The sequence below is a fragment of the Taeniopygia guttata genome, chromosome 14 (assembly GCF_048771995.1).
Source record: "Taeniopygia guttata chromosome 14, bTaeGut7.mat, whole genome shotgun sequence".
Lineage (NCBI taxonomy): Eukaryota > Metazoa > Chordata > Aves > Passeriformes > Estrildidae > Taeniopygia > Taeniopygia guttata.
The window spans coordinates 12,215,378-12,228,182 of record NC_133039.1 but is presented as its reverse complement, the minus strand read 5'-3'; the positions used below and the strand labels follow the sequence as shown (position 1 = coordinate 12,228,182).

The window sequence follows — 12,805 nt, the reverse complement described above, 5'->3', positions numbered from 1 at the left end:
ACTAATTTGATTTCACCATATGTTTTATATTGAAATAATGTCTGAGTTGTGAATGCTAATACAGAAATTAGAAATGTGCATTAACTTTCATTTATTACTGAAACAGCTACTGACAAATTATTACTACAGAGGCATCATTAGGTATTTTGAAATATTTTTGAACAAAGTTTTATGCTGTTACCAAGGCATCAGCTGGGGAAGACAAGGGTCAAACTGCTTTGACTCTCTTAGGTCTGACTCGAGGCAGAGCATCCCTCAGTGCTCCCTGGGCAAGGGAAGCTGTGCTGTACAGGCAGGGAGATGTCTCTGTAGAACTTGACTCTTGTACAAATGGATTCCCTGATGGAAAAGTGCTTGTGTGCTAATCTTCTTTTGATTTTGTTTTGATTTAATGTACCTGTCAACTGTTTGAAGTTTCTTTATGTAACACAGGTATCCACGATACTGTATCTGGATGCATTAAAGCAAATCACTGAAAGATTGCAACTACCCAGCATGTGATTTGTTTTTGCCTCAAAATAAAATGTAGAAGAAAATGTTCCAGACACAAATGATGAACAGATCCTAAAATTAGACTTTCTGTAGCTTTTATCATTGCAGAAAGTCACCTATTAAAAATGTTTGAGAACATGAGTCTGTAATATTTTCACGGCTCCTGAGCTGCTACTGCCCACAGTTCTAGAGCTTGCTGGGGCTGCTGCTGGCAGCAGGACTTCTGAGGCTTTGGAAATGTTGTTAGTCCAATGAGCCTGACTTAGAAATGCAAGTTTTCCATTGAACCAAGGTGGTTCAAAATCCTTTGTGCATGGACTCTGCTGTGGTGAGAATCCACTTGGAGTTCTGCATCCAGCTCTGGCTCAGACTGCCCTGAGAGGTTGTGGAGTGTCCCTCACTGGGGATATTCCAGAAGAATCTGGACACTCTCCTGTGCTCTGGGGTGGCCCTGCTGGAACAGGGGGGTGGCACCAGATGTCCCACTGTGGTCCACTCCAGCCTGACCCATTCTGGGACCTGTTGGAGCCAGTGCAGGGGTGGCACTGAGATGATCATGTCAGCGTTCAGGAACACACATAATCACGGGATATGATTCTATGAAGGTGCTTTAATTGAGAGCTCTGGGAATCAGGGGAAGGGTACAGACCCAAATCTGAGTCCAACGTGGCTTTCGAGCTGAACGTATTTTATATTCTATCATTATATAACTTACATATTAATTATTAAACTTATATTGTTCTATTGTATACACTGACATGAGTTTCTCGTGATCTTTGAGGCCCCTGACCACAGGTTCTCATGATTATTCTTACAATTAAACAGTAATTATATTTAATTACCAAAAATCATCACATCTAACAATTATATCATTTATCATGTACTAGCTACACAGGTGCAGTTCTAGTAAGGTACAAAGTCTTCCTGTACTTAGGGTATTTATTTTCTTTTCTGGGCCTACTAAGCTTAATTTTCCTTTTAACCCTAAATCCCCATGATTTTAAACCCTTTTACTATCAATCAGTGGGATGAAGCACTTCTCCTGTGAGGAAAGGCTGAGAGCACTGGCATTGCTCAGCCAGGAGAAAAGAAGGCTTTGGGGTGCTCTAACTGTGGCCTTCCAGTGCCTGACGGGAGCCTACAGGACACATGGACAGAGATTTTTTGTAAGAGCATGGAGTAACAGGACAAGGGAGATGATTTTAAACTGCGAGTAGGTTTACAGGAAGGAACTTTAACTGTGAGGATTGTGAGACCCTGGCATAGGTTGGCCAGAGATACTGTGGATGCCCCATCCCTGGAAGATTTCAAGGTCAGGCTGATGGAGCTCTGGCAAACCTCCTTTAATGGAAGATGTCCCTATCCAGGGCAGGAGCATTGAAATGGGATGATTCTTAAGGTCTCTTCCAAGCCAAATCATTCTATGATTCTAGGAACTAAACTATCCCTTTTATGTGTATATAAAGAACTTACGGGTGTGGCTAACTACTCTTGCAGTTTTGACAGATGGAAACTCAAACAGGGTTTCTAATGACAGTTTTCTAAGAAATGAAGAAACACCAGGGCACTGCTCTTTGTAGAGAATTTTGTTTTCAAGGTGTTTCCAGAAACCCCTTGAAACAGAAACTTGGGTTGGGGTGAGAATTTATTTAAATTTTTATTTTCTGTAAAGTCTATTACGAAGTTTGGTGGTGTGTGTCTCTTGGGAAGTGCTCATTAAAACAAACATTTGTGTTTGTCTGCAACCGAACAACCCAGGCAGGTGTCTCCAGAAAGCTGCATGGGAATGGAGCATTCCTGGGCCCTTTTTCTGGCATGCTATGCAGACATGAATTTTCCTGGGTGAGCTAAGCAGAATCAGAATTTCTGCTGGAGTATCAGTTTATTGACTGCTGCTGAGAGTGTTGGCCTTGGCTTTGCTGTGAAATTAATGCATCACACAGTGAATGTGCAATTTCTGTCAGCGTATTCTTGGATATTTTGCTCAAGAACAGCTTTAAATGTTTATTCACATTAAAATTGTACAAGTCATGTGTGCCCATTTCCAGAAGAAAATGAATTTTGCTACTGCTTTATAAAAACTCCAAGGGAAAGCTATTTTCAGCTTGATTAAGGAAGCTGAGTTACAGCAGGCAGTATCTGATCTGTGAGAATGATGGACACTGGTTATTCTCAGAGCTTCACGAGGAGTTAGGGCTGGGGAGCACAAAATATTTCAGTATTTTCTTCATGTGATCCTAAAGGGCTAATTAGGGCTGAAGGTTTGAGGATAAATCAGGAAATTTAGCTCTTTGACCACAAATAACCAAATAGATCAGTGGAAAAACACAAATATTGTTAGGCAATAGTACCAGATCCCACCAGCATCCAAGATGGGAGGCTGTGAAGAAGACCTAACAATAAAAAAAAATTAGATAATTATAAAAACCTTTGAAAATAATTTCTATAAGAATCCATTACTCCCAGTTGCCTCATTAATTACCCTGAAATCTGACAGTTCTTTAGAAGCAGCTATATTCAGTGCTTTTCTGTCGGTGCAATTCAAGAGAGATGTTCCAATAATAGCATTTATAATCCAGATATGCAAAAGTCAGCTCTGTCTTATGAACCTCTTGAAAAGTTCATGTTTGTTGAGCACCTCAAATTCAAACTTGCAGAGGAATATTACGTTTCTTCATTTTTGTTCCTGGTGTTGAGCCACATGTATTTTGTTGATTTAGCTCTTTACTAAATAGTATCAGACGTTTAATTTCTTCTGGTTAGAAACAAATCACTATTGAAAAACTTTTGAAAGAAGGTAAGATGCTCTCAGTCAAAGAGTTTGAGTTCAGTTTTTGGTGTCTGAGTCCTCAATCTTGAACTGCAGAAAAGAATTGACAATTTCAGAGGTCTGAGAAGGGGACTACTCGTTCTTTGTTTTATTTCTTGCAGCAATAAAAATCTTACTAATGTCCACCTAATATCTTGAGTATTCACTAAAGCAACAATTTCAGTAAAAATAGAAATAATCCTCTTATGTTGTCTTTCTCTGCACAAATTTATCCCAGTCCTTAGCTGGTCCCTTCCAAGGGCACTTGCACAGGTTGATTAAAACCTAAATGAAGGTGATATTAAAAAAGGCCATTCTTTCTCTATTTGCTTCTAATATCAAGTGGAATTGACAAAAAATAAAAAAGTGGATGGCAGGAAAGGTTTTTACCATCTGTCACTCACACAGCAGTGTTCTGGTTTTCTGATTTTAGGTGCTTTCTCTCCTCTTCTGATATTCTGAGCAGTAGCATGATCCCCCCCCAGCTTTACATTCTTCTGAGAAAGTTGTGAGAGATATCATTAGAAATCAAGTTTTCCCATGAATTCAGTATCCACTGTGATTGCTGAAGAATACATAGGACTGGAATGTGTAATGAATAAGTAGAATATTTTTAATAGGTCTTAAGGGAAGGAAGAAAAGTAAACACATGATGTGATTCTTTCAGGTGAGAGCTATTTACGGTGTTACCAGGAAGATTTCTTGAAGCTTAATCCAGGGAATTTTATTCTTCTAAATTAATTCAGCTGTGCGTGGTGCCTGCAGAGTACCAGAGCAATCCCACTGACATTGATCTGGCTTCAGTCACAGACCCTCAGACTGGGGCAGAAGAGATGTGACCCTTCTCAGGGAAAGGCAGGTTTTAGCTTGGCCTGGATAGGCCAAGTGTCAGAACCCACACTGAGTTTAGGAGTGGGGTAAGTGTGTCTTCAAACCATGTGCATTAGCAAATACCTGTGAGACTGAATTAACTTCAGACATTAAGTAGCAATCGAGTTGAAAAAGCTTTCTTAACTTTTTGCCATTCAGATTTGAGACAAACTTCCTATCAGCTGAGTTTCCTAATGCTTTCAGCCAACTCCTGCCTGCCTTAGATGCTCCTTGTTTGTAGCTCTTGGCTAAACTTTAGTACTTAAGCTATTGTCAGTGTCTTGAGTAGAGCTGAGTTCTGGCTTACATTACATCTAATGCCTTCAAGTCTTGGTATTTTATCTCTTGAAAATATGAAACTTGTCAGTAGTGAACAGAAATTCCCTCTGATCCCTTTAAAGACCTCTAGGGTCTTTATTATTTAGGGGTTTGCATTGGTTGTTTCTCCAAAGCACCCTGCTCACTTAGGATATCTACCCTCTGCTGGTTTCTGCAATCAAACCATAGCACTTGGCATGGTAGGGTGCTTGAATGATGTGTTTATACAGGCAGGAGGCAGGGTTTAATACCATCTCATGATTCACTGTGCAGTCCTATTAATATGAGCTTGACTCGAGGGAATAAGTAGCTGTTACTTGTCAGCAAATCCTGAGTGTATTAAGGGGGTGAAGTTGTACTGAAAGATCCTCACAGTGATACTCTGCTTCCCAAGGGAAGTAAATGAAAACTGTACTTTGATGAATAATGAATGTTCTAATTGGGGTCAAGAAGAAGTCATAGCTTCCTGTGATACAGTAGTTAGAGTAACCTGACTACAGCAATAAAGAAAAGTCTGTTTGACCAGATTTGGCAATAAAAATATGTGACTGTCATCTCTGTCATCTGCACACAACTAAAGCCTGGGATGTGACAGTGACAGGCAGGTGGTTGATCTCTTGTACAGCATGGGTGTATTCCTGAGATCCTCTTTGAGGTATTGGTTGGTGCCCATAAGAATATGGCCAAGAACAGGTACTGAGACTGGTTGAGTGCTCAGATATGGCCCAAAATCCTGTGTGGAATGGATGAAGAGCTCTGATGGCATGGCTTGGGTGTATCACTAGGATTTAATAAGGGTGGGTATTGGTTAGAGTCACTCTGTTCCTGATTTGCAAGGAAAAATGTTTTTGTTGCTGCTGGGCTGTATTTGCAAATGAATATACCCTAAGGGGGAGATTACAGCCTGTTCTTACATGCTGACAAAATACATGCAAAAATACCTATTTCTTGGTCATCCTGTATTCAGCACACAAAAGAGAAGAATAAATGAAAGAGATTAAGGAAGATATATGCAGGTATGATTCTACTACGTATTTTGTGAAATTATTATACATACAACCTGAGACTTTATTAAAGATGTATGTGATACTGCTTATCATTTGTGGAGGATGTACATAATTTTCAGTAGTTAGTCTGTGTAACTGCATGATATCAAACAAGCATGAGATCTTGAAAGTGTTCTATGTTTCATACAAAATTTTCTATGCTGCTTAACTTCTCATGGATTGGAGGCTAATCTCAGCTGGTTTAGAAAATGCAGATAATCTAAAGAGCAGAGTAGAGAAAGATATCTGAAGTAGCCTGGAGAAGGGAGAGAGTGTTCTCAAAAGGGCCAACAGGGAAAATTCAAGTGATTTGGTACAGCTATCCAGCTGATAAGAGTTATGTAATAAAAGCCAGCATGGAGCTCTGCAAGAGAAGGAAAACAATGCAGTGCTCACTAAGGCAGAAGAAACAAAGTGCAGAACTTTGTAACACATCTTCAGTGCTGTGAATATGTTGTGATATCTGTGTGTCAAAATCAACTCTTGGTACTTAAAGCAACAGTATTTTCCTACAATTTTGCAGCTAACTTTTCTGAGTGATCCAGGACAATTGGAGGCACGCAGAGAAGCTTCCTTCACAGAGCTGTGCAGGCCTGTGGAGGTGTGTTCCACCACTTTTTGTAGCTTTAGGAGACTTTACTGTGTGGCACCTCGCAGTACAATGTCATCCTTTTTCCAAGTGCAGAGCACAGAAATGAAATAACCGAAATTTTCAGATCCATCTTGCTTTAATTTTGACACAAATGCTGGGATAATAATGCAGTTGTGGTCCAGAATCTTTCTAACTGGTATGTTAGTGCAGCTAAGTTATAAGACACTGATACCTATTTGATTGTTTTTTCCCAGAGAGTAGCTGTTCACAGATTGTTCTTGGCTTTTGTGCCTTGATATGTGGAGCTGATGACAGATCCTTACGTTTCTGTGGTAGCCCAAGGCAAGTCCAGGCACAGAGGGATCCCTTAACTCCAGTTTTAACCTGCTGCTTCTCTCTAGCATACATTTATCACCTATGTAAGTGAATGTGTCTTGCGACTCACTGAAGGGTAAGTCACTCTCCCTGCTGTCAGGAGACAAGTTCTTATCTTTTAGCAATCCAGTCTAAGCAGAGAGTGAGGGATTCTAAGACTTAGAAGAGGTCAAGCCTTGCCTTTAAGGGTTCTGGAAAAAGTGAAGCTAAGTAGATGTGTATCTTTTGCATACATGTGTGTGTGTGTGTGCGCGTTCTTTTATACTGCTGTCATTGTGGTGATCTCCTTGTACCTGATTCAATTCTCTTCAAAGGAATTTACAATCAGAGGTGGATACAAATTAGAGTTGAGCTGCAGAGGAACAGGGACATTGGTCATCGTGCCACTGGACAGTCAGTTCATCCCCCAGTCAATGTTTTTGTGTGATTCTGGCAAGAGGAGGTTTTATGGACGGAAAGAGAATGTTCATAGGTGTTTAGAGAAGGTCTTAGCTGGTAGCAGGCAATTTCAGGAGAAAGCATCAAAGCCATTTGGAGTTTGGTTAGGGGGTGAAAGAGCACAATATTCAAGGCAAGACAAAGGATATTCATCTTTGAGTTGTTGACAGTAATAGCTTGGGTAGGAATAGGCTGAAGTGAACCTCTGAAGGGGATGACAAGTGCTGGATAAAGGTAATAAAAGGATTTGTTTTGGGGCAGTGCAGGTAGAGAAAGAAATGGTTTTTATGGGAGCATTCCCAAAGAAATGCAAAGTAAACAGGCCATTCTTTAGCCAGTGAGATATTGCAGCAGCCCATGGCTCAGACCACAGCACTGACAATAAGAAAGGTGAAACCAGAGAGGAGGGATTGGCTGAGAAACCAACATTTACTGAAATATTGTGCTTCAAGTGTTGCAAGGCCAATTGGCCTACAGGGCATCAGCTGTAATTTCTCCAGGGCTACAAATAGTTTCCCAAACATGTTTACCAAGTTTTTACTTCTGTGCGAAGCTCTTGTATTTGGCAGGACTGTAATTGGTTATTTGTCTTTGAAATCTCCAAACTTACTATCATTGTATATTTAGAAGAAAGGGGCTAAAATTTGAACTTGAGTGGGACTGAAGCATTGTTGTTTTCTGTCTGAAGAATCAGCTGGGTTCGTCTTGACCTGCTGCTAGTTTTTAATGTGCTGAGAGCTAATGTAATTATTTGATGCTAATGTAATTATTAATGGCAACTTTAGGTTCAGAAGAAAAATGTTTTAATTCTAAACCTGCTGTATCCCAAATACTTGAAAATGGTGGTTTCTCCTGGTTTTGAACAGTTGCTATATCCTTGCCTCTTCTCTCGTGTGAACTGAGATGCTTAGTGAACTCATACAGCTTTGATGACATCTGCCATGCTGGTTATCAGTACGAGACCAGCAAGTGCTTTTGATGTGTATAGGCGACATTTCCTGCTTTAGGAGTCAGTAAAATGTCCTTGCTGTGTTTTGGCTCTGCTGTTCTGTGTGCCAGGAGCTGGCTGGGGAATTGGTACCTGGCAGAGCAGCTCCTACACGTTTTTCATGCACAGGAGAGGAGAACAGGGAGCAGCTGAGATGGAGCAAGCCTGGGTGGTGCTCCTGGTGCACTTGAAGAGCCTTTGGCCATAAATGGCTTTTGCAGAAAGGTGGAAATAGTCTTTGGAAGACAAGTGCAGCTGTTAGTGCCAGCGGCTGTGCTGGGGAGGGTGGGGGAAGATGTTCAGGACAGCTTTTTCTGCCTATCAATATTTCCTTTAATGCCAGATCACCTCAGGCAATGATAATCAACAGCAGCTCACCTTCTCTTTCAGAGCATCGGTGGTGCTGGTGTCTGGTAATCCTTTTTTAGAGACAGTTATCTAAAGTTGCTGTGGATGAGGGAAATTATCAGGAGATTTGGAAACAAATTTGTCCTTTAAGTTTTGGGGTTTCTTGTACCAGAAAACTACTGAGAAACCTTAAAGAGAAAACAGAGAGCATTTGGACAATGGGAAATGTGGTCAGAAATGGGAGACTTGAACTTAAAAGATTCAAATGTGACATAGCATAAGCTCTGAAGAGGTGCCAAAGTGGTACCTGAATTATTTATGGTCTGAGAGACAGGAAAGTTAGGCCAGTGTAGGAAGGAAGCAGAAATTATTTGAAGTTCATTGGTGTTGTTCAGCATTTGGAAGAACTATTGTTTATGGTATTTTGAACTAGATTCAGGCATTAAGAAGAATTAATTATTTGGCAGAAAGATGGTCTAAATAGATTACTTCTGTCAGAATCTGATTAGAGCATACATCATTGATTGGCTGATGACTGCATTGCAGGGATCTGCCTTTTCCAGGCATTGTGGCCCCAGGGAAGTTGCTGAAGTATTTTTTCTTTTTTTTTTTTTTTTTTCCACCTTGTAGCAAAACTTAGGGATCTGCTTTTGCCTGGGGAAGTATTTTGGTCACTGTCTAATGTGCCGTTTACATCTTATATGCAGGTGGGACCAAAACTCTGCTCTTTCTTGCACCATTTTATTTTTTCTTGTTCTGTCTGAATGTGTAGTCCAGTTTTCAGGCATATTTCTAGTTTTATTTCTGTATCTGTGCATCCATACTATACAGCAATCTCAATTTCCTTCCTATTTAAATGATTTCTTAGCAAGCCTTCAATGAAACTGCTATTAGAGCACTCCTGTCAGTAGCTTCAGTTCTGTGCTAAAACATGAGATTAGATTGCTGGGCCTGAAATACTTAAGAATTTTGTGACCACCTACTCCTACCCTACCTTGTTTAACCTATGCTCTTCACCGTTAAGAACAGTTTTCCATTAATAAAACCTGCATTTTTGTAAAATTCTGCATAGTTGAAACAAATAAAATGGTGCATTTTATTTGTATATCTACATTTTACATCAAAAATTAGTGTTCCTGTGTTTTTCTTGCTTATTCTTCCTCTCATTGCTGAAATCAATTTTTACTTTCAGAAAATCCATGAAAATTTTTAATGAAAGAAACCAAAGCCAACTAGGGCTTGGGAATGGTTGAAAGTAACATACCCTCTATGAGCACACTGATAATGGCTTAACATGTCCTCTTTTTCCTAACAGCATTATAATTTTCTAGAATGTAATGGAAATGAAAGCTGTATAGCTGTTTAAAATAGATGATCTCCCCTTTTCCACCCACACAGAGAGTTAATTTTTTTGCAGAGAGGAGGAACCCTGCAGCAGGCAGGAAGTGGGTGCTGTCACCATCAGGAACATCAGAGAGGTGCTTGATGTGCATGTCCAAGCCATTCTGGCTTTGTCCTCCAGAAGTGTTTAGGTCCATGCTTGACCTTAATCATGCTAAAGGTCCTGCTGAAATGAAGCAGAGCTCTCAGATTTGCCAATACTCTTCTGGCTCATTCTCTCAGTCCTCAGCACTCTTCGTGGTCAAATTTCATTTATTCAACATATTCTAGCAGAACAGGAGCGGCCATTGATGCTAACTGTACAACTTAAGTGAAATCTCCTTTTGGTGTGGCTGGGAGGGAGAGGAAATGTGTTGGTCTGAAGTGGTGGAGCTGATGTAGAGGCATTGGCATGAGTTCTGAGCCTGGCACGGGGCGGAGACGCGAGTAAAGCTCTGTTGTGCTTCTGTGGTTTTGATTCGCAGAGGTTTGTGAGAACTTAGGTGGCTGGGGCACACATGGGACATCACCACAGAGCCCAGCCACCAGGTCAGAGCTTGCATCTGGAGTGCCCCACACCTAGACATTTAGAAGCATGTTGTTATAGTGAGGCAAGCAAAGCGTCCTTGCGTTAAAACAGGTAATTATGGTTTATTTTCAACCTTTGTTTCTGTGTATTGCTATCTGCAATGTAGAAAATAGCAATGCTTCTTAGACATTTGATGTTTGTGTTATTCTGGAATGTTTATACTGCTTGCAAAGGGCTGGAAGTGTCCTCCTGGAAGCTGCTGAGTTCACAGTACCACTGCTATTTGCATCATATTCTGTTCTAAGCCACCCTTTTTTGTTGCTGTGGATTTGGAAGGCTGTTCTAGACCCTCACTAGACAAGACCAAAATACTTCAAAAAAAACCCCGAACTTGGAAAAATATGTTCAGCCTAAATTTATTCATAACTAGGATTTTCTTGATTTTTAGAGTGTCAGGATTGTCCTTAGTTTAGTCTCTTCCTCCTACTGTTTTCTTCCCTATTCACAGATTGCTTTGCTGGGATAAACAAATCAAATTTAGGTTTCTGTTGCAACATAGTTGTTGCATTCCCCTGAACACAAAAAGGAATTTATCTACAATGGTTGTATTTGAATTTGACCTTTTTTTTTTTCCCTATTTTATGTGGATGAAGAGAACTGTATTCTGTTGGAAGTACCACTAAGAAATCAAGAAATAATTGAGAATTAAAATTAAGAAATACTGATAATTTTCCTTTTCCTCTTTGCATCTCACTAGCATCTCAAATGCTTTAAAGAGATACAATGAGATCCTGCTTTTCTTCCTCTGAAGTTTGTCATTAGGAGGAGCATGATCTTGCATTTTGTATTATTGAATTTTGATTAATGCAGCCCATAAGATTTAGCAGTTCTTTCTATGTAATATCCTTATCCTTTCCAGTTTTGACAGTACCTTCCAACTTTGTGTCATCAGGAAATTTCATCAGCAGGTTGCCGTGTGCCAAAATAATTAAAGAAAATGTTCAAAAAAATCTGTCCCAAAATAGATCACAGAAAAGCTTCCCTTGAGCCTGAGCTTTCCTGTACAAATCTTCCTCCTCAGGTTTTCTAACATCTTATCAAATATATACATGCTGAAACAAAAAAAGCCCTGCCAGGTATTTTACAGAGCAATTTAACAGTCTGTATTTATGTCATTTGTCCCACTGGAGTAATTTGTGTAAAGCTTGCAGAATCCATTTTATAATCTCCATTGCTAGGTGAAAGAAATCTGCTTTCTTTTCAAATGCAGCTCACTCTGCTGGATGAAACAAATAACAATAGTTAAAATGAACTTTTTTTTTAAGAAATTAAGTATTTTTAAGTGAGTTGTGACTGCAACTTGCTTTTTCATATATCCATTTTGTTTACGTATTTCTCTATGAAAATTAGTGACTGGTTTTGTACTGGAATTAATGGCAGTCTTTTGAAAAAAAATCCATGCTGTGTCAACTTGCTTAATAATTAAACTGCAGAGTTTCTCTTCCTCGGTAAGATAAGACCAAGAAATAGGATTTATAGCTAAGCATGGTCAGATAACCAGCGAGAGCAGCATCATCCCCAGCAGAACAGTGAAGCAGTTCTGAAAGAGGAGATGGAGTGGGGTAAACATCACTTCATCATGTGACAATTGCTGGCCTCATTGGCAGCTCCTGCAGGGAGCATCACTGAGGGTCACAATTCCACATCTAAAGTTAGCAGTGGGGTAAGGCTGGCACTGGGGAGGGCCAGCAGGCAGCTGCCCAGGGAGATTTCCAAATCCTGCAGCACAGCCGCCGTGATACACGAGAATCAGTTACTGAAAACCTTCCACGATGGTCAAAATGTGACATTAAATAATTGAGTATCACATCAAATCTTGTCTGCAATTAGTTATCTGGAAAAGTAATTATGCAACAAAATCAAGTAGCTGAAATTAGTGGTGTGAAGCACCCTGATAATTCGAAGACTGTAGATTTTTTTTTATTTCACTTGTAACATGGGAGTTGTAAGTACCTAACTAATTCTTTATTGAAATAAAAAAGTCTTGCTCAATTGTAATTCTTGTCATTAGTTACATCTGCAATAGAAGGTACATAGCACATAAAACAGGTGTTAATGACTAAGTTGGTTTTGTCTAAAGTAAAAACGAGCTGCAGAATAGAATGTCTTGCAAGCAGTACATTTAAAGTCAAACCTGTTTTGATTTAGGGAGGAAATCAGTCTAAATTTCAGTCCTTTGTCTCTTACACCAGTAGTGTAAGTTGATTTGGAGAACAGAGTTGAAATACTCTTATGGGAAAATGTGTTCTTTTAAAATAGTTATGATCAATTTAGCAACATAGATGTTGTGAAAGGTTAGAAAAGCCATTAAAATATAATTTGCACTAATAGAAGTTGTTAGCTTGCCTCAGCTCACTTATTCAAAACAAACAAGAAAAATATAATGAATTGAAACGGAGCATGTACCCAGTATAACAGACTGCACATGAACATTGTTTAACAGCTTATAAATCCAGGGAAATGTCTAATTATGCAATCATGATAAACCTGATTATTTTGAAAATGGCTTCTGATAGTAACTGTTATCATGTATATGCCAGAAGTGATAGGAAAATTATTT

The 12,805-nt window shown here is 39.6% G+C and overlaps 1 protein-coding gene across 50 annotated transcripts in view; it reads left to right on the top strand.

Annotated features, from left to right (window-relative positions):
- RBFOX1 (RNA binding fox-1 homolog 1) overlaps nt 1-12,805 on the top strand; it is a 1,140,648-nt gene that overhangs the window by 890,349 nt on the left and 237,494 nt on the right. Inside the window, exon 9 of one of the 50 annotated variants that reach the window (XM_072935892.1) lies at nt 202-207. The exons of 47 other annotated variants lie outside the window; for them this stretch is intronic. In XM_072935892.1, the coding sequence (XP_072791993.1) occupies nt 202-207 (6 nt within the window). Of the gene's footprint in view, nt 1-201; nt 208-10,141; nt 10,297-12,805 lie in introns of those variants that run through there. 2 more of the 50 variants (XM_030284835.4, XM_072935889.1) reach the window with 2 other exon arrangements.